A 21,671-nucleotide genomic window follows, 5' to 3' on the forward strand; every position below is an offset into this window, starting at 1 on the left:
TCTGCACGGCCTGCAAACGCCGCCGACGCACTTGGCGTCGCGAGGCTTCCGAGCCTAGGCCTACTCGCCCCCTTGTTCTTCCGTGCCCCATTCCTGCTGCGAGCTCCGGCTTGTTTTCTGCACTGTCTCCTGCGCGCTACCGGGCATGGCGTCTTTTACGGCGAACCTTCCCGTTTTTCTTGAAGTGCCCGGCGCACCGTTAATTCCATGGTATCGCTGGAAAAAAATTTTTCAGGCCCACCTCGAAGCGGCCGGGGTAACACTGAACCAATGCCTCCTTTACTAGATGCCTGCCGCGTCGCTAGTCTTCCTATTGGAGCGGAGGTTCCCGTAGTTCAGGGTAGTCGCGGAGAGACGGCGCTCGCAGCCGACCCACTTCCTGTTGCGGAGGAAGTGACGATTACTAGGCTGGCGCGCGCTCGACCAATGGCTTGACCAGAGACTGTGGGTCCTGTGCCTCCGGGATCGCATCAGACGCCGCTAAAATCTCGGAGGCATGGCTACGCGATTTAGGTTTGCAGCGGCCACCGCAGCTAGCGCTCGCAGCCGACCCGGGTTAACCCGGGTGGGGAAGAGTAAAGAGGAAAGGGGCAGGAACCAGCTTCTCGGCTCACGCGGCAGGCATCTAGTAAAGGAGGCATTGACTGAACTTAGTGTCACACATTACTTCCCCCCTTTTTCTGGCTTCTGGATTGGATTGGCGCGGCTCGCTACGTGCTTACGCGCGCTTTTCTGAGCGCAGATTGATGTGCGCCTGGTTTCTGCACTAGGCTTTTATACAGTCGCTTTTTCGAGCGCAGATTGGTGTGCGTCTGGTTTGCGCACTGCGCTTTTATACGATCGCTTGTCGCTGCTTTCCTTTTCTCTGGCTTGATTCGTTGCGGCTTGGTGCAGGCGCGCATACTTGGTGTGCGCCTGCTTTTTTTTTTTTTTGCGCTGTCTTCGAACACATCGCTCGCTGCTCGCGCTTATATATAGGGAAGTGCTGCGCCGCGGGCGTACCGTGTATGTAAGCGCGCCAGAAAACTGCGCCTTGTTTTCTATTACTTTGTCATGTACCTTACCACTGGGTAGCACCGAGCGATCGCTTCTAACAAACGCAGAAATGAGTCTTTGCAGCGCGTGTTGGCCATTAATTGACTCCCACCACAGCCATGTGAGGTGCGACTCCAGCAGCGGTGCAGTGACCCTGCAGCCGGCGGAGAGGAGGTGGCGCTTCAGTTTATTAACTTGCTAGTTTTCGCGTGTGAACGCCCGTGATAGCTCGTGAGGTCGTGCGGGACGAGCTGCTGGCGCGACACCCACTCGGTGGCCCCGAAGGATTGTGCAAATTGATGAATGCCTCCTTCGCGGCAAGCGAAAACACATTCGAGGCCGCCTGATGACGGGCGACAAGGTTCCGCCGAGCCGGCAAAATCACGGCGGCATTGCAGACCTTGGAGCATGGGTATTCGGCATGACCTGCGTGACCACCGGGCAGTTCCGACTATTCAAGGTCGACAGACGAGACGCGGCGACGCTAGGCCCCATTATTGCAGCCAACGTTGAACCGGGGACCACCATCCACAGTGATGAATGGGCCGCATATAACTGCATCCCGAACTTAGTGGATGCTAACGGAGTGAGCCTCAATCTGCAATGGGAAACTAAACCAGACAGCATGAAATTTGTGGACCCGATCACGGGCGTTCACACGCAAAAAAATGGAAAGTTATTGGCATACAGAAAGTGAAGCGCCACCTCCTCTCCGCCTGGAGTCGCACCTCACATGGCTGTGTTGGGTAGTCAATTAATGGCCACACGCGCTGCAAAGACTCATTTCTGCGTTTGTTAGAAGCGATCGCTCGGCGCTACCCAGTGTGAAGGTACATGACAAAGTAATGAAAAACAAAGCGCAGTGTTCTGACCCTTTGCTTTTGTATGAATGTTTCCCGGCATTGCTGCGCGCTTACGTACACGGTACGCCAGCGGCGCAGCGTTTTCTTATATATAAGCGCGAGCAGCGAGCGATGTGTTCAAAGACCAGCGCAAGAAAGCAGGCGCACACCAAATATGCGCGCCTGCACCTAGCCGCGCCGAATTACAGTGGCTGTAGCCGAATCAAACCAGAGAAAAAGGAAAGCAGCGACAAGAGATCGTATAAAAGCCTAGTGCAAAAACCAGACGCACACCAATCTGCGCTCGGAAAAGTGATGGTGTAAATACCTAGTGAAGAAACCAGGCGCGCAACAATCTGCACTAGGAAAAGCGCGCGCAAGCATGTAGCGAGCCGCGCCAATCCAATCCAGAAGCCAAAAGAGAGGGGGGAAGTAATGTGTGACACTAAGTTCAGTGTTACCGCGGCCGGCGGTGGCGACTGGACGGACGCGCGACGAGCGTCCGCGCTCGTCAGCGCTCTCGGGCGTGAGGGACAACGGAAGTACTTTGCAGACGAGGAGCAGGAAGCAGCAAGGCAGTTAACCAGCGCAGCGTCAGCTTCAAGCGAAGCAGCAAGGCAGTCGACCGGCGCAGCGTCAACGACAAGTGATGCGGTCCCGCCAGCGTCAGAGTTTCCAAGACTCTTGCAGCGGCTTGACCGGCTGTTCGCCGCGTCAACAAATGTCCTGGCGGAACGGCACGAATTCACCAGCCGAAAGCAGTTCGAGGGAGAAGCATTCCTGGAATTCGTGACCGCATTAAAGGAGAAGGCGGTACAGTGCAACTTCGGCACAAGCTATGACGAGCGCGTCCGAGACCAAATCATACATGGGGTAGCGAACGTCAGCGTTCGCGAGAAGTTGCTGGCTCATGGCGAAACCCTGTCCCTGGACAAGGCAGAAGAAATTGGACGCTCGTTAGAAGCCCTGCATCGAGCGAACCGCGCGTTCGACTCTGAGAAAATACAGAGAATCGAGGCACCTCAACTTGGCGCTCCGTCGACGAGCCAAGATGGCCGACTTCTTCCGGGGAGCCGCCAAGATGGCCGACTTCTTCCGAGAAGCCGCCAAGAGGGCCGACATTTCGCACATGGCTCCTCCGGGAACCGTGGTGCATGCGACCGGTGTGGCAGCACGAAGCATATTGCAACGTACAAGAATTGTCTAGCAAGGAACCGGCGGTGCAACGCCTGCCACACGTTGGGCCATTTTGCATCAGTATGCCGGAAAACCCGCACTGTTCAACACGTCTCTTCCGCAGAGACGCTGTCTTCAACTTCCGCAAGGCAGCCGTCCGCGTCTGTCTTGACGGTAAGCGCTTTTGAAACTAAAAAAGATTTGGAAGTTCCGGTCGTAGTGAACGGCGTCTCCATGCGACTGCCGGTGGATACGGGAGCGTCTGTGTCATGCATGACGGCCGAAGATTTTAGAAATAACTTTGGTCGACAGCACAGGCTGTCACAACCAACAGTGGACTTGAGAAATTTCTCCAAGCAACGCATCAACATTCAAGGCCTGTTTCAAGCCACTGTCCAGTTTTTCCAAAGGTCGTGCTCAGTCACGTTCCACGTAACGACTACAGGAACATCACTGCTGGGTTTAGACGCTATCAAACGCTTGGGCATACAGATCGACGGTACGTCGCTGACATGTCGTCTACCATCGCTTCCTTCAGTACAGAGCCCCACAGGTGTGCCTCCGGGTTTTGATCACCTCTTCAGTGACGAGTTGAATCTCGTCAACAACTGTGTGCACCGAATTCATCGGCAGCAAGATGCGAAACCAGTATCTTCAAAATTGCGCAGACTACCCCTGGCTCTCAGTGACCAGGTCCCAAATGAATTGCGACGTCTCGAGGACTGCGACGTCATCAAGCGTGTCGAGGCTTTTGAGTGGGTGTCTCCACTCGTGGTGGTGCGCAAGAAGGATGGAACCATGCAGCTCTGTGTAGATCTAAGGGAACAGGACAGTCTTGTGCCTCACGTTCAAGAAAGGGTCTTGCAGAAACAGTGGCAGACTACACAGTACGTGGACAAACGTAGAGGTGCTCAGGCAACTCGTATCAAGGTGGGAGACACCGTCAGAATAAGATTTAACAGGAAAGGATTTTTTAAGTACAGTAAACCTCGTAAAGTCAAGACCCAGATAGGACCATCTACTTTTTTACTCAGTGATGGGAAGACGTGGCATGTGTCTAAGTTAACCCTAGTGATAAAGGATTCAGCAGGTAGTACATTGTGTACAAGTGACAAAGATTTTTTGTACTCGTATTCAAACTTGGATAGTCATTCCGATGACTCGTCTGTAGCGACAGCGTCTTCTCAGAGTCATAAGCTTCAGTTGAGTAGTCCGTCTGACTGTATCACTTCCGAGTTTACACAGTCAGCAGTCGTCTCTGATTCCGTAGGAGAATCGGTAGCCTCCCAGGACTTGTTGGGACGTCGAGAGGAGCTTCCTGGGCAACCCTCTCCAGCTTTGAGCGACAACCACATTCAATTGTCCAACCAGGGGGAAGGAAATAGTGGGACGACTGGGTCTTTAAAGTCGACCGATACGCATCGCAACCCCCAAAGTTCTGAGGTACGCACGCGTCCTCATCGTGACAGAAAACGGCCTCCGTGGCTCGATGATTTTGTTTCTGTAGTGTAGAGCGTATTGCAGTCTTCGAAATGCCACGGCTAGGGACCTCGCTGTGACATTTAGGAGACAGTCCACATGTTTCATTAACACAGGAAAAAAGTGCTTATTGTTGCGGTGCAGTGAGTTTTGTGCCGTGTTCCTTGTCAGACTTTGTTCGAGTGACTGCCTGTGTTATGGTGCCCAAGACTGGTGCGCGTGTATGTGAACTTGGGCAGGGACGGATTGAATTTGTTGTGGACTTAAGTGCGTGCTTTGTGTGCGACTGGTGCGCGTGTGTGAACATGGGGGGAACGAACTGAAATTGCCTTTGGACTTAAGTGCGCGTGTTGTGTGCGCGTTTCACTGTATGCTTACTTTGTTTCCAGGGGGGAGATGATGTAATATAGTGTCGCCCCCTGTCAGATCTCTGTCATCGTACATGTGTGTTTTGTAGTTGTATAGCTAGATGGCGCACCCCCCTTCTGTCATGTGACGAGGTTGGGCCAATCTGGAGGTGTCATCTAGCGTGTGCAGCCTTTATAAGTAATAAACGGCCGTGGGTCGGCCGAGTCTTCGTTCCGGTTTTCATCGGGAGCAGTTCGCTCCGTGTCTCCTTCCTGCGCCGGCGCTTGCCGCGCGTTCACCCGGTCGGGGCCCCCCGCTTGCCTGCCGCTGCCGACACAACACCGTTTAAGACGCAAGACAATGGACACCACAGCGGCCGCGCTGCGGGGGTCAGCTCCAAGTTCTGCGAAGGCCGTCTGCCCTCAGGGGGGACCGTGAACCTGTGCGGGTGTGTGTGTGTTTGTAATCCCTCTCGCAAAAAGGCGGCTTGTCTCCTGGTCGAACGTTTCCCTCACCTTGGGACCGAGGGAGGACCGAGTGTTTATAAACCGCTGTTGTGCGGCTGCTCAATACACTTTCTCTCGCAGTCATGCTATAGACTGATGAACTGCAACGTCCTTATGTAGATACTGTAAATAAACCCATATTCCTCATTCTCGATGAGAAGCAGTCCTTCCCTTCAACGTCCTCAACGTGGAAAAGTTGGACGACGGCATGGGCCAGATACCTTCTATTCATGTCCAACTCCAATCTCTACAATTGATTACGAGTGATGGGATTGAGCCCCCAATCCTAACATTAATAGAAATTTCATTGTATTGAAATTCGAGCTTAAGTACAGTCGCTGATCGACTTTTCTTACATGGAAAAGGGCTGCAGAATTTACCTAATTATCAGGCAATCGAAAAAACCTAATTTGAATGAAGAAACAATTAATCTCAAAAGTTTGGGAGTCTGTGATGAATGATACGGTTTCATGCCACGTAAGTCGACGGTATCTTCACATCGGCGGTACGAACTAAGCGAAGCCATCCATGCTTTCGCCTGTACTCCAATGCTATCAGGAAAAGTGCTGGCAGCGAGGAGCAAATGCTTCATCTGCCCCTCGCTCCAACAGGTCACTGAAACTTGAGATTATGCAATCGCCCATACTGTTACACGTAGACACTGATGTATTCAAAGCCTAGTCACACGAAATATTGTGAAAATGCTCAAAAACATTGTTCAAATCAATCCAAGACCTTCTCCCTGTTCTTGAACACCGTCGACAGTATGAACAAAGGAATACTGAATTCCTTGGCTATGGCTGACTTTTATTTTCTTTCTCTGCCTCTCTATGAGGGTAACCTTATGCTCCAAAGTCAGCGAAACACTGCCATCCCCATGCATTTGTTGCAATATTCAGTCAGTCAGTCAGTCAGTGTTTTATTTTCACCAAACAAAACATTTGTGAAAAAGGGAAGACGGCGAAAAAGCTGCGGATACTGCAGCTTGACTAAGCACCGTCCACCCTGTAGTAGCAATGACAGGGTAAATATATAAGCAAAAAGATAATTATACAAGCAAAAAGTGAATAATTTAAAGTGACAGGGTAAATACTCAAGCGAAAGCAAATAATTATTACACACCAGTACGAAAAATTGTACACATGGGATCATTTTTGCATATAATAAAGCAAGAGACGACAAATTGGCATCAATGATACATGTAACAATGATATAATGCAATAGAATTTAAGGAATGCGCAGTTACAAAAACAAGCTAACTACATTGGTGGGGTTTAGTGTTTTGATTTCGATGTCTTGCTGCTCATATGCGTTAAGAGTGCTTGGTAATGTGTAGCTAAGCCTTTGCGTTCCGTAAATAGTGCGTGAGAATGGAGTTTTCCAGGGGGGTTTATACCGATGGAAGTAAATATTTTCAGTAGGTTCAAGATTTGCAAGTGTGAGAAATGTGTCAAGCTTCCCGCGAGTTGCACTAATGTAGGATTGCAGCAGCCTGCATTTGTATATATTGTTCGCCGTAACAATTTTATGCTTCACAAAAAGATGGCTGGTGTGTTCAAGGTATGGTATGTTCTCTATTGCCCTAATAGCTCTTTTCTGAAGTATCTTTAGCTTATTTAAATTGGTTAATGTAGTGTTTCCCCATATTAAAGCACAGTAGTTCAAGTGAGCATGGAAGAGAGCTTGATAAATAAGTCGCTTTATGGTAAGAGGCAAAAGATATCGACAGCGATTTAAAGCACCAACCACGCGTCTCAGCTTTAAGCTAATCTGATCTATTTGGTCATTCCAGGATACATGTTCATTAAAAATTACTCCAAGCGTCTTTATTGATTTGGTTACTGAAATTTTGTATGGGCCTAGGGTAACATGGTGAGGTAACTGTAAGGATGTGCCAAGTGCTCGAAAAAGGACACATTTTGTTTTTGTTTCATTTAGCGTTAAATTGTTTTTAGTGCACCAATCGCGAAGCTTATAACAGGTGTTTGCTGCTAGTGCCTCGAGAGTACCTAACTTTCTTCCAGTAAAAAATAGTGTGCAATCATCAGCATAAATTAAAAATTTGCAATCTTCGTCGATGTTGATTATGTCATTGATGTAATATAAGAACAATACAGGCCCTAGAATGCTGCCTTGTGGCACCCCGGTTTTAATTGGTTGTGTGCGTGATTTAAAGCCATTTATTTCAACGTACTGAGACCGCGCACTCAAATACGACTGAATAAGTTTGAGCGAGATTCCTCTAAATCCATAGCATTTTAACTTATTTAATAATAATTCATGACTTACGCGATCAAATGCCTTACTGAAGTCCAAATATAATGCAAGTGTCAAAAGCCTGTTTTCGATATTATGTAATATGATTTCTTTTTGTGCTAGTAGAGCGCTCTCAGTTGAACGTTTCTTTCTGAAACCATACTGACATTCGGTAATAAGGTCGTACTTTCTAGAGAAGATCTCAATTCTATCGTTTATTATTTTTTCAAGGCATTTCGAGAAAATGGGGAGTATGGATATTGGGCGATAATTGTTTAAATTGTTTTTGTCTCCTGTTTTGTATATTGCGGTAACTTTTGCTAGTTGCATGAGCGTTGGAAAAATACCTGTTGATAACACCAAGTTGTAGATATGTGTTAGTACTTCCGCTATGATATCTAATACATACTTTATTGGTCGCATTTCTATGCCATCAGAATCACAGCTGCGACTGTTTTTTATTCTACTGAATAGTGCAATTACTTCAGAACTGGAAGTTGGTTTAAGAAAAAGCTTGTTTGGTATCGGATTTATGCCGGTTGTTGTTTCTGCGCTGTGGCTGGCATTTCCTATTTTCACGAAGAAATCATTGAATTGTTCTGCAAGCTCACTTCCGTTTAAAGTTTTTCCGTCTATTTCCAGGTTTGCGATTTTTGTGGGAGTGGCTCCTTTATTCAGTACTTCATTTAGTTTATTCCACATGGCATTACGTCGCTCTGGACGTTGTGGATCGAATATGTGGTAGTAGTAGTCCCTTTTTGCCCTTTCCTTTTCTTTATTCAACTTATTTCTAACAGTCTTGTATTCAGTCCATAAGTCCGCATTACGTGTTTTAACGAACTGCTGGTAAAGTTTATTTTTATGGTTTATCTGTCGCTTTAGATAGTTTGTTATCCATGGTTTCCGAGATTTGTTTGGTCTGTGATATGTCTTGAGAGGAAACGATTCAAAGTAAAGTTCTTTGAATGTTGTTATAAAGTTATTATACGAGTTGTTTGCATCTCCATCGGTCAAAATATCATTCCAATGTAATTGCTTGATACGGTGTCTAAAGTGCTCCAATGTTGCAGGTGTCACTGAGCGGTACATGAATTCTTCTGGTTTCACGTAGGCCGGGTTGGTGTGCATTTTCAGGACTAATAAATCCACAGTCCAGCATCGCAACTTACATGGTGTAACATGCGGATCCATAAATATAGAAATGCAGAGTAGTGGATAAGCAAACTAATCACACTCCGCACCCATGTGAGCATGCATGTTGCATAGGTCACATTCACTTTCTCACGCTTGTGGCACTGGGTCAGGGACCACAGCGACGCTCCGCTAGCATTTTCAATGAGATCGCAGCTGGCTTAGAACCCAGTGGAATTCGCTACAAACTTAGTCCTGTCACTATCACACAAAATATGAAACCTCTGGGCAGTGACTTTTTCCCAACATTTTCGCAGTTGAGGTTTCAAGCTATACTGAGTACGTAGCAAAAGCATTTTGGGATAGGAAGTCAAAATGCATGGCATTGACACCAAGCCAGTAAAAAATTTCAGCTTAACTGATATTTCAGTTTCAAGATATCAGAGTTTCAGTTAATGGAGGTTTCCTGTATGGTGCTTGCATTCCAGCTAAGTCGTGACCCCACCGTGGTTCATACTGCGGTCTGAGCGGAACACCCAGTAATCTTCAAGCTACAAACGCCAACTATTTTTATTCGGTCTTGTCTCATTCACTAGCGAAAGCATGTCGCCTTGAAAAGAAGTCCACTTCTCGAAACGTTGGCTCCTGCTTTCACCTTGTTCTCGTTTTGCTCATCGTCTTGAACTTCCATTTCCCACCTTGCCCATGTTTTCCCTGGATCACCATCGAAGTGTGACTTCTGCAACAGTGCGGCAGCACTTTTCACCGTGTGACAGCATGTGAGAGGGTGCTGTTCAACTGTGGAGGAGCAGTTGCCTTTATTAAATAGGATCAAGTGCTATTTTCCCTCTGAAACTAAAGAATTAGTGACATTATGTTTTACTGAATACCAATGAGATTCTAAGTTTAAAAGGACACTAAAGGAAAATATAATTTCAAGTTTAAGCGATAGGTTAATGCTGGAGTACAAGCGTCAGTAATCAAGAAATTGAGGTAACTGTAGGACACTATTTGAGACTCCACTTGGACATCTTAGTATTAATCCGATGATGTAGCAACTCCTCATTATAATTTTGTCACTTGTGCTGAACCACTGATAATAAAAAGAAAATTGCATTACAATATAACATAGAAGAAAATCCTACTTGTCTACTACCCGCCGTGGTTGCTTAGTGGCTTTGGCATTGCGCTGCTAAGCATGAGGTCGTGGGATCAAATCCTGGCTGTGTTGGCTGTATTTTGATGGGGCGAAATGCAAAAATGCCGAGGAACCATGCATTGGGTCCACATTACAACGAAATAGGTGCGGAACAGTGGCGCCATCATTGTACAATTCGTCAGGGGTGGGTGTAAGGTACCACAGGTGGTCAAAAATAATCCAGGGTCCCCTACTTCAGCATGCCTCATAATCAGATTGTGGTTTTGGCATGTAAAACCCCAGAATTTAATTCTTCACTGTCTACTTCCATTTGATTTTTAGAAAAAATAACTCGTTCATGTTACCCTTGTCAGCGGGTTGTCAAAAGGTTTTCGTACGACTACATGCCAACTGTGCTCTCCCGTTGTAGTAGTTACTGTGTTGTGTAGTCCTGCACTTGTTTTCCTGGCTTGCGAAGCTAATGATAAAGATGCAACCACACGCATGCAATATTCAAGTGACTTGATAGATGGACCTTGTCGTACTGTCACGTCTCGCTGTGGAACAATTGGGCATGGCATCGAGAAAAAAAAAGTTGCAACTAACTTTTGTTCTGGCCTAAACCTGTACAACTCTATGCCCTTACAAAAATCTTAAACATGCTGCGAGGCCAACGTTTTAACCAGAGGGGTACTACTTGTAGTTTGGATGTGCCACTATTGCCAGTAAAAATGCACTCCATGCCACTGTGATGTGAAATGATGTGATGCCATCTGACAGCTAGAAGTGAAAACACCTTTGGGCTCCATGGCATCCAAGACTGTGGTGTGCGTGCGATCTCGGATGCTTTGTACTCAGTGTGAGCTTAGAAAAGCAAAGCTTGATTTTGCCATTTTCTTTTTGCTGTTGGGAGGAAAGCAGTTAACAAGAGCAAATTTAGAACGAAGCATCTGCACTGATAGCTGTTACACAGTTGTGTGGCTACGGGTGGGCTGGCACATGGACTTCCAGGCGACAAGCAAAATTTCTTCAGGCAGCAGAAAATTCCATGTCCATGTGATGTCTTGGGATGCTGTCAGCTTTGTCTTGGCTTGGTTTCTGGTTGTGCTTTCGCGCTTTATGCAGAAAAAGAATGCCTCCATGACTGCTGGCATTTACTGAATCAAACATCTTTTCAAATCTGTGTTGAGGTTATACCCTGCGCTTGTAATTAGTTGTCTGTCACAAGTGGTTGAGGGTGTGTGTTTCTTGTGTGTAGGGCATGAAGATCAACTACGGCACCTGGCAGAGTGCCATGTACGGGCTGGCACATGCGTCCGAGCTTGTCGATCTGCGCCGTCAGGCTCGCGAGAAGCTCTTCACCAAGCCACTTCCCCCACGCCATACACGTCTGGATCGCAGGTATGCATATCGCAGGCAGTCAGGAGTCTTCTGCATTTTTCTTTATTTCACGAGCTGGTAAGTTGGCTAGATTTATTTATTTATTTATTTATTTAAGACCCTGCGATCCAAGGACCAATCAGGGGGTGCATAACAAAACTAGTTAATGAGATAAACATTATATAAAAGATGGAAGTAATTAGAATATGGTTTGACTGCTGAGCACAACATAGTGAAACACAGTCAACATTCAATTTTTCAGACTCCTTAGAAAGGGCTTCCAGGGGCTCATGCCACAGGCACATCTTAAATAGCTCTGAAAGCATGCCAGTATACTTGTTAGGTGTACCAGTGCTCAGGCTGTGAAAGGAAACGGCCAGGGTAGGTTTACATAATTAATACACAGTGTCCGGTGACAGTTGCCCCTTTTCGCTCCTAGTATGCTTTGCCGCAATACAGCGCGTTTCACCGTGTAACACCGCTATATTGTAGCAAAGCTGATCTTTGGGAACCAGCATTACTCAACCATATGCAATTATACAATTTCAAATTGCAATGCAGTGCCCATTAGTTCATTAGTCCTTGCAATTAATTGTTCCCGCTAACCTAACATCTTGCATACTTTATTCAAATATCCACTGAATAATTGCGGGAGAATTGTCTCCTTTCCTGACACCATTCCTAATTGCCATTTTCTCACATTTTTATGAGCGTCGTGCTTTTGGATGCAGTGTGAATATTGGATGCAATGTTATATTGGCAACCATGATAAATTTTATTATCAATTTACCCGATTCTAACGTGCCCTTGAGTCTAATTCATAGACAATTTTCACAGATTTAGAATAATAAAATAGAAGTGCACTTGAATGTAATAGGCCGCTGATTCATAAAAAAAGATATCGTATGCCCTTCATTCACAATCAGAAAGAAGTGAGGGGCGCAGAATTCACCTTCACAGATGTAAATTTTTTTTTATTGAGCTTTCATAAGGAAAGCTCAATGAAAGCTTTGTATTTGGCCTCCAGATATGGCCGGCAGTATGTAACAAATAAATAAACTAAATAATAATAAATAAAAGCAGCTCCTCGTAGTCACCATTTGCACATCATTGGCCACAGATAACCAAGCACACAGAGGTGGTATTCTTGAGCGATCACTTTTAGGGATACCGCAGCCACTTTGGCGAGACTGCATTGGACTCGTCGAAGTGAGCTTCCGACAGCATTTCTGGCACTGTGCGTAGATAGCGTGCTTGCACAGTGTCACGAATGCAGAAGGCCGAATGTGCTGGCGCGTCCAGTGCCAACATCATAGTAGAGCACAAAATGAACCAACAGCAACCTTCACAAAAACGTTTTTTGTCACCATTTTGTAATGGTGATGATGCTGTTTCTGATGGCCCTGATGGTAGGCTGTCACAGGCACTGTGAACACAGTTTTAGTTTCGTATCTGACTGTAATGTGCAGGCAATCTTCAGACCCGTATTTCTGAAAAAAGATATGGGTTTGGGTAAATGCGGTACATAAAACGTCAGATTTTTCATACTCCCTAGGGGCCGCGAAAACATCTGAAAAATTGGGCAGTCCAAAAAAACAAATGCCTGCCTTTTACTGCTCCCAAGGGCTCAAATTGCACAGGCACATCCGAAATAGCTCTGGAGGCCTACCAGTACACTTATTAGGCATATCGGTGCTCGTCCTGTGACAGGAGACAGCGAGATACAGACTGTGGCCCATGATAATTGCCCCTTCCCACTCTTGGTATGCTTCACCATGCAACATTGCTTGCTGTATTTAGAATCGGAACGGTGGTGGTGGCTTCAATCAATGCCGTTTCAGATCTGCGGTCATGAAAAAAGTCTGGAAAATCGGATGGCGAAGGGTTTTTGCATGAGAAATTTCAGACATTCTGATACATTGTCTTTATGGGGTACCGTGGCAGTGCTACGAGGCCATTCGAAAAATCTGGCATGTCTGAAAAATAGGTCATTGACTGTATATGATTATTTATTTATTATTTATTTATTTGGTGTACCTACATCACCTGCACGGCATTATCGTAAGGGGGTTAAAATGGTCACAATGGTAACATATTCAGTGACATCAAAAGAATACATCAGTAAATATAACATTGTTTAAGCACTCAAATTCGCAAAAGCGGAAGACAAACTAACAAACTATCAAACAAAGTAAGTAATTAAGTAAGTAATTAAGTAAGTAAGTAAACAAAGTAACTAACAAAAAAAAAGTAGCGTATGTGTAGAGATGAATAACAGAACAATCAAAGAATATGGCTCTCAATAGCATTTTCCATACTAGACACTGCCATCACTTCATCAGGGAGCTCATTCCATTCATTATTCATGTTAGGAAAAAATGAATACTTAAACACATCGGTACGGCACTGATAAGCTCTAATTTTGTTAGCGTAGTCGCTCCTAGATGAAACTTAATGCGGCTCCTTGATGAACACTGTTTTGTCTATACCAGTTTTACTTTTATATATATTGTGAAGGAATTTCAATCTTAGGATTTTCCTGAGTGAAGAAAGAGTTTTCCAACCCAACCCTTCCCGTATTCCGGATCCTGTGATAGTAAAATTATAATTTCCTGTTACAAAGCGTGCTGCTTGCTTCTGGACGCGTTCTATTTTATCTGTGAGGTTTTTAGTGTACGGATCCCAGGTAACGCATGCATATTCTAGAATAGGCCTGACGTTTGTTAAATAGAAGGTTGCCTTCAGTGACGAAGGAGAATGCTTAAAATTTCGTCGGAAAAAGTGAAGAAGACGGCAAGCTTTCGCGCTAATTGAGGTAATATGATTAGTCCACTCAAGTGTTTCAGAAAACGTAACTCCGAGGTACTTAACATCCTTAGTGGTACTGAGTGCAATATTATTTACGCAATAGGAACTGGGGATTTTTTTCTTTTTCTTTGTAAACTGCACATGGTAGCATTTACCAGTATTTAGTCATCTGCCACCGCTTGTACCAGATAGACACTTTTTCAAGGTCATCCTGTAAGACAGACATATCGGCATGACATTTCACTGTACGATACATGACGCAGTTGTCAGCATATAGTCTAATGGTTGATTTAAGGCCTAATACTAAATCATTATATAAACAAGGAACAAAAGTGGCCCAAGCACAGAGCCCTGAGGCACTCCCAGTAGCACATGCATTGGAGCCGAGGTCACCCCATTAAGAACAACTTGCTGTTTGCGCAGGTGTAAATAATCCTTTATCCAGCCGAGAATATCTTCAGGAATGCCTAGGAATGATAAGTTTAAGCAAAGTAGATTGTGCAGGACGACATCAAATGCTTTCCGCAAGTCAAAAAAGAGTGCATCTATTTGTTCACCACGGTCCAGGCCGAGTGCAATGTCGTGAGTGAATTCGGCTAGTTGTGTTATACACGAAAAACCAGAGCAGAAGCCATGCTGAGCCGAGGTGAAAAAGTTATTTGCTTGAAAATGCTTCGTCAGATTAAGAGTACAGGACATGTTCGAGAGTCTTACAGCAAAAAAAGATATCGGTCTGTAATTGCCTACATGTGTACGATCACCCTCTTTAAATATCGGAGTCATTTATTGCCTTTAATAGTTAATGTTCTGCATTTTCTGAAAATGGGCCGGCATTTTCCTCAATGTCTCCGACCATGGGTAAAAGTGCTTTCATTAAAGAAAATGTTGAATACACAGCACACCACACATCAGTCACGAGCCCAACAGGACCCCAGGTGACGTGTAGGGTTCTGGCACCGACACTGACATTCCGCAAACTGGTCTATAATGGTAAAATTCACCAACCTGCAGAAACAGGAGCCTTAAGTGCGCGGTCCTCATGTCGGCACCGGAACCCAGTTGAGCAGAGCGTGGTAGCTGTTTAAATAGCCTGGCGTCACGTGACGAGCCTTGCCAATACGTGGCCGCAAAGCCACTATTAATTCAATGCGCAGTGGTCATGTCGAGATATGGCCATGCAGCCACATCACTTGCTGCTGCTGGGCACGTGCTGTCATCCCCGTTTCCCCTCCGAAGCAGCGATACCAGGCAAGCTGCGCACGCCATCGCCTCGTCTTCTCGCAGTGGTTGCAGTTCAGCCGATGCATCCGGTGTTGCCCCTGTGCACTTCCAAGCGATGTGCATTTCGTTATCCTTGCTGGCTCCCTCGAATTCCCATAACGAAAAGCCGGCGCCATGGACCGCTCCAAGTGCCTGAAAGAGCTGCAGAAACAGGAGCCTTAAGTGCGCGGTCCTCATGTCGGCACCGGAACCCCTTACGTGTCTTCATGATCATGAAGACACGTAATTTTCAAAGTCGTGGCTATCGCTTTCGCAAAATGGTAATGTGTTCCACTCATTGATGGTCTGAGGAAGAAAAGAGTGCATGAAAGGATTCGTGCACACGAACTGAGGTTCAAGGCTGTGAGCATGTGTACATACATCTAGTTTGTCTAGAAATTCGTGGTATTAAATAAGTTTCAGGGCTCATGGTAAATTTGTCCATTCGTTTGTCACATTCTGGCTTAGGCATTAAAGAGGACAAAGCAGTTAAAAGAATATCGACGTAACATTTTTTGTTTCTGTCACCCTCTCTCTCTTCCTTTTTTTGCTTTGAATGAAGGTCCAAACCATCTAAACCTTTAAAAAATGTCATTGCACCCTGATTTCAGTGATACTTGTTTCTATGGAGCAGTTTTGGGGCCATAGTTGTGAATGTATCATGATGTCATGTGATATCGTGCAACGTTGGGTTTCTTCGTTCCTGCAATCATTGCTGCTGCTACATTTGAGCGTATTCAGATGACACACTTTCTCTCTTTTGTTTTTTCATGAGCAACGTTGTCACACCTAGCCTTATCGCTACACAGCATATGAGCACCCATCACGATAATGTCAGTATAGCTGTAGCTTTGGCATTTGGAGGCCAAATTAGTATGAAGTTAAAATGTCCTACTACAATTGTTTCCCAACTTTCATACCTGCCAAGTGTCGCTATGGTATGTACTATGAGGTTGAGTTTTACAATGTGAAGGAGACGTGGCAGTGTGTAGTCAACTCCCAATTAATTTGACCCCTGTGAAACTGCAAGATTTGGTCAAGGTATCTGAAAGGTTGAAGTTATGAATGGAAGCAAAATGAATTCACTACAATGTTTTTTTACTGCTTGAAGTAGTCCGTAGTGTATATTTGCTTCTTGCTCTTGAAGCGTCCGGCTAAGAGTGCCAACATGTTTAAATGCTGCCTCAGCAGCATTTGACTGTCATGTTGCTGAGAGGGTGTCATTGTCACTGAGTGGAAAAATCCTCAAAAGAAAGAAAGGCAGTAGCGCCATCTGTTTAGTTTGTTCTCAAAGTTTTAGTAGGCATTAGTGCATGAGGGGATGACACTGGGAGTCGAGCTGAAGCGGCATGCTTTCACATTTAAACTGAATGAGTTTTCCTTCAATAGCAATGTATGATTTCTCACTGGGACTTTTCAGTGCATCAGTCAAAAAGTCTAAATGACATTGAATAAATCGGAGTCTACTATATTCTGGTGTCCCCTTGGCGACACCGCTGGCACTGACTTGCATACATTCGCACAGATGGACGAGAGGGGGCAGGGGCAAACAGCGCTGGGCAAGACTTGCCGACACCTCCCGATTTGAGAATCCTTTGACGAGGGGCAAATCACTCCGAACCCGACAATGAAGAGGTGCCTACACTTTACTGTCGTCTCCGACTGCGGTCGACCTGCACAGCACCAATGAAGGCTATGTGCAGAGGAGTGCTCAAGTCACGTGATGCCCACTCTGCACTTTCACCTGTCGCGCAAATGGGCCATACAATAACCCACCAACTGTAAAGATGGGAAAGCCCTTCTGTATTTTGAAAGAAAACTGGAAAGGAAAACTTTCTATGCAATAGAAGATTGCCATAATCTAATAAACTGAGGACCTCATTGGTTTTCAGCACAAAATAACATCACTAATTCTTTAGCTTCAGAGGGAAAAAAGTGTTTTATTCTATTCAACAGACATTCTGTTAATAAAAAAAAGTTTTCCAGAGCTTCTTATACAGCAGTAGAACTGAGCTGTAATCAGTGCTGGCATGCTAATTTGGATTTCTCTTTAATAACAGTAGACCGTACTGTATATCTTGATTTTAGTGTAACTAAGTTATTGATAGCTTGCTGCATTCTATACGATGCTAGGAGACTCCCGAGCACATGCAGCACCGTGTTTTCTTGCCCAATATTTGTAAGCGTTAAACTTCGTGATATGTTTTATGATATTTGATATTCAGTTTACTTCGGCTTTATTTCTTCATTCGATTTGTTGTAGGTATGTTATGATTTGAATTTTATTTATTTATTTTTTTAAAACACACTGGTAATCTCATCAGAGATGATAGCAGGGAGTGTAGAAAAATCTAGACGTTTATGGGGTATGATTACAGTAATAAAACATTAATATGCAACCATAATAGAACAATTTGAAATGAAGAACAGTCGTTGCAATTAGTATTATAACAATGAATGAATGAATGAATGAATGAATGAATGAATGAATTTATTTCCATAAATATACAAGTTTATGGAGGATATAAGGAAATAAGTTACAATAGAACAACTTGGCTAGTCCTTAAACCTTCTCGTGACAGCAGCAGCAGAAACCAGCCCATGGCAAAAAGGGAGGGTAAGAGAGAAAGAACAAAAAGAAAAACAATAAACGTTCTCATAGAAGTGTTCATACAGCAGATAGCAATAGAAAAAATACATGACTCAATAAAAAGAAGCCTAGTTATACAGAGATTAAAGGCTAATAGGCACCAAAGTAATTTATTAGCTTGTTTTTACTTCAAGAAAAAACATCAATACCATCATTCATTAGCTTATTTAATCATTGCGGCAAAGTGTATAAAAGCTTTTGTTTTGCGTAGTTAGTACGTGGGTATGGCCCAAACCCATATTCCAGAAATCTTGTCGCATAATACCTTCTATGTGGTGTCAAGTTGGCTATAGACCTGGCGTGGTTAATGTTTTTCTGGCACTCCTTACCATATGTTAACGCTAAGCGAAAATTGAAGAGATCAGGGGCTTTAAGTATCTTTAGGTTTTTAAATAATGAATTAGTTGGAAAGTCAAATGGCACTTTGCACACAACATGAATAGCTCTCTTTTGCAGACGAAAAATACAATTAATATTAGTGGCAGATGTTGTGCCCCAAACCAGGCAGCCGTAATTTAGGTGGCAAAAAAATAAAGAGTTATAAAGCAGAACTTTTACCTTCTCTGGAATCTGTTTAATAGTGAAAAGAAGACCTGAAATTTGAGAAAGCTTGTTTGTTAAAAAATTAGTATGACAGTTCCAAGACATGTCATGATCAAAGAAAACACCTAAGGTTTTAATGGAATTCACGAGCATGATTTTTGAAGAGCCAAGTTTAATGTTAACCTTCAGGAGAGCATTCTTATTCTTGGCATGAAACAATATTGCTTTAGTTTTTCCTGTGTTGATTTTCAGCCCATTTTCGACAGACCAAGTATATAATTTTTTAAGCACACAATTCGCAACTGTAAGCAGTGTAACAGCATTACTTGAGGAAAACAACATGGTTGCATCGTCAGCATATAAACTAACTTGGTGTGGAAATCTACATTAACAATATCATTGATAAAGATATTAAAGAGAAGAGGGCCTAAGATGCTACCCTGCGGAACGTCAATATATATATAGACTGCTTTAACTTGGAGAAGTATGGGAGAGGCCTTTGCCCTGCAGTGGGCGTAACCAGGCTGATGATGATGATGATGATGATGATGAACTTGGAATGAAATGTTATTAATTTGCACAAATTGGCATCTATGACACAGATATGACCTAATCAAGTCTAAAGCGATGCCACGAATACCATTTCACTATATACGACTTTAAATGCAAAAATCTGTGCAATTTGACAACTGAACTGGCGCACAACTCGGAGAAAAAACAAACATTTTCTAAGCAGACAAATGGGGCATAACTTGAGAAATTTTTAGATTCCAAGAGTAAGCCGAGAAAGAAAAAACGAAGAAAGAAGTTTGCAATAATGTATGATGAGAGTACCTGTTGGAAATCTTTAGGGCATAGGCATTTGTACTACAAACAGGCATGCTTTTAGTAGGTTTAGACATGCCAGTTTCTTTTTTTCGTTTGTCAAATCTTGAGCGTGTTTTCAACTCCAAAATGCGTGGTATCTTATCTCAGATAGCTTTTCATTAATCTTTACTGAGAAATAAGTATTCAAAATCATGAACCAATTTTTGACGTAGAATGTTTTTAATCAGTTTAGTCCAAGTGAAATTGCCGTGCATTATCCTTAAAGTTTTGAGGCCGGTGTGTTTCAGGAATGCCCTGTTCTGGAGTGACGTGGCCCAGGGGTGGTGCCTGCCATTCCTGGGAAGTGACCGGTCTGTCATGATCCACAGCGAGATGTTCCGACACCAGCTTTGTGGCACCAAGCCGGTCAGTGCACAGTCATGGTGGGAAGTCTTTTAGCCAGCAAACTTTAGCGCATTAGTGCCATCTTGGCAACAAGCATTGAGAGAACCTTGCATTGGGCTCCTGAAAGGGTTTGGACTCGCTTAATTTGGATGGACCTCCCCGGCTACACGAGCGGTTTAGTGTCCCTTTAAGGGTTATGGCGCAAAAGATAAATGGAAAGACAGACGGAAGATGGAAAGAGTAAAACTGCCTACTCAACATCATTGCTCATAGCACACTGATTAAACCTTGTATTGTGCTCATTCAAATATATATAAATGTCACCATGCTTGTGAGAAGCACGGATTGAATTCCGTAAGTCCAAAACAAACTTTATTTAGAAAATGATAGAACAAAATGAGAAGCGAAGTGATAGATGTCCTTCTACACCACACAGTGCAGTTTTGATAGATGAAAACAATATGGATAACTGAGGGGCTTGATTTTTGTTAGTTGCATTAATAAGACAATGAAGCCATGGAAATATGATTTGATGTGTTATCTAAGCATCGCTGTCATTCAATGATAAACATGTCATTCCTTCACATGTCAAAGATGTTTTTATGCAGGTTGTGCTAGGTTTGTTATTGTTAACAGTGATGTGTCTTAAGAACTTCAAAAGAGGGTTTGAAGAAGACATTTCAAGCAGTAAGCTTCAGTTGGTAGTTGGAACCCTTCCTGTGTCCCGTCCTACTTTGCTTCCACCTCTTGCGCCATGCACCTTGAATGAATCCAGAGAACTGAGAGACTCGGTATTAATACAAGAAGCCGCCAAATAAACGCAGCTGACCTGAAGCCAAGTGAGCATAAGGTAAACTTGCTCTTTCTTTTTTTGTCCTCAATTTTTATGGTCTTTGTCGGGAAAGACTGGCATCAGGGGCAGCTACGTACATAAGGGAAGACTGCATTGCCTACACATTTCGTGTTCACGCCACCAATGCTCCAACAGACCACCTCTTCAGAGACTTCAGCTAGACAGAATCCCTAATTAATAATTGTGGAGGGACATGATTTACTTTTTCTTAATATGCGGATAATGAATACCTTCTTCCGGAAGCGGGATAGCCGAAAGTGGACATGGACGAGCCTGAACGGCGAGACTAGAAATGAAATAGACTTCATGCTCTGCGCTAACCCTGGCATCATACAAGATGTGGACGTGCTCAGCAAGGTGCGCTGCAGTGACCATAGGATGGTAAGAACTCGAATTAGCCTAGACCTGAGGAGGGAACGGAAGAAACTGGTACATAAGAAGCCGATAAATGAGTTAGCGGTAAGAGGGAAAATAGAGGAATTCCAGATCAAGCTACACAACAGGTATTCGGCTTTAACTCAGGAAGAGAACCTTAGCGTTGAAGCAATGAACGACAACCTTGTGGGCATCATTAAGGAGTGTGCAATAGAAGTCGGTGGTAACTCTGTTAGACAGGATACCAGTAAGCTATATCGCAGGAGACGAAAGATCTGATCAAGAAACGCCAATGTATGAAAGCCGTTAACCCTACAGCTAGAATAGAACTGGCAGAACTTTCGAAGTTAATCAACAAGCGTAAGACAGCTGACATAAGGAAGTATAATATGGATAGAATTGAACATGCTCTCAGGAACGGAGGAAGCCTAAAAACAGTGAAGAAGAAACTAGGAATAGGCAAGAATCAGATGTATACGTTAAGAGATAAAGCCGGCAATATCATTACTAATATGGATGAGATAGTTCAAGTGGCTGAGGAGTTCTATAGAGATTTATACAGTACCAGTGGCACCCACGACGATAATGGAAGAGAAATTAGTCCAGAGGAATTCGAAATCCCAAAGGTAACGCCGGAAGAAGTAAAGAAAGCCTTGGGAGATATGCAAAGGGGGAAGGC

At 44.2% G+C, this 21,671-nt stretch overlaps 1 protein-coding gene across 3 annotated transcripts in view; it reads left to right on the forward strand.

Moving 5' to 3' along the window:
* Positions 1-21,671, forward strand: part of LOC142587287 (saccharopine dehydrogenase-like oxidoreductase) — a 277,502-nt gene that overhangs the window by 175,852 nt on the left and 79,979 nt on the right. For all 3 annotated transcript variants that reach the window (XM_075698167.1, XM_075698166.1, XM_075698165.1), the window contains exons 6-7: positions 11,170-11,312; positions 19,668-19,785. In XM_075698167.1, the coding sequence (XP_075554282.1) occupies positions 11,170-11,312; positions 19,668-19,785 (261 nt within the window). The remainder of the gene's footprint in view (positions 1-11,169; positions 11,313-19,667; positions 19,786-21,671) is intronic.

The sequence above is a fragment of the Dermacentor variabilis genome, chromosome 7 (genome assembly GCF_050947875.1).
Source record: "Dermacentor variabilis isolate Ectoservices chromosome 7, ASM5094787v1, whole genome shotgun sequence".
Classification (NCBI taxonomy): Eukaryota; Metazoa; Arthropoda; class Arachnida; order Ixodida; family Ixodidae; genus Dermacentor; species Dermacentor variabilis.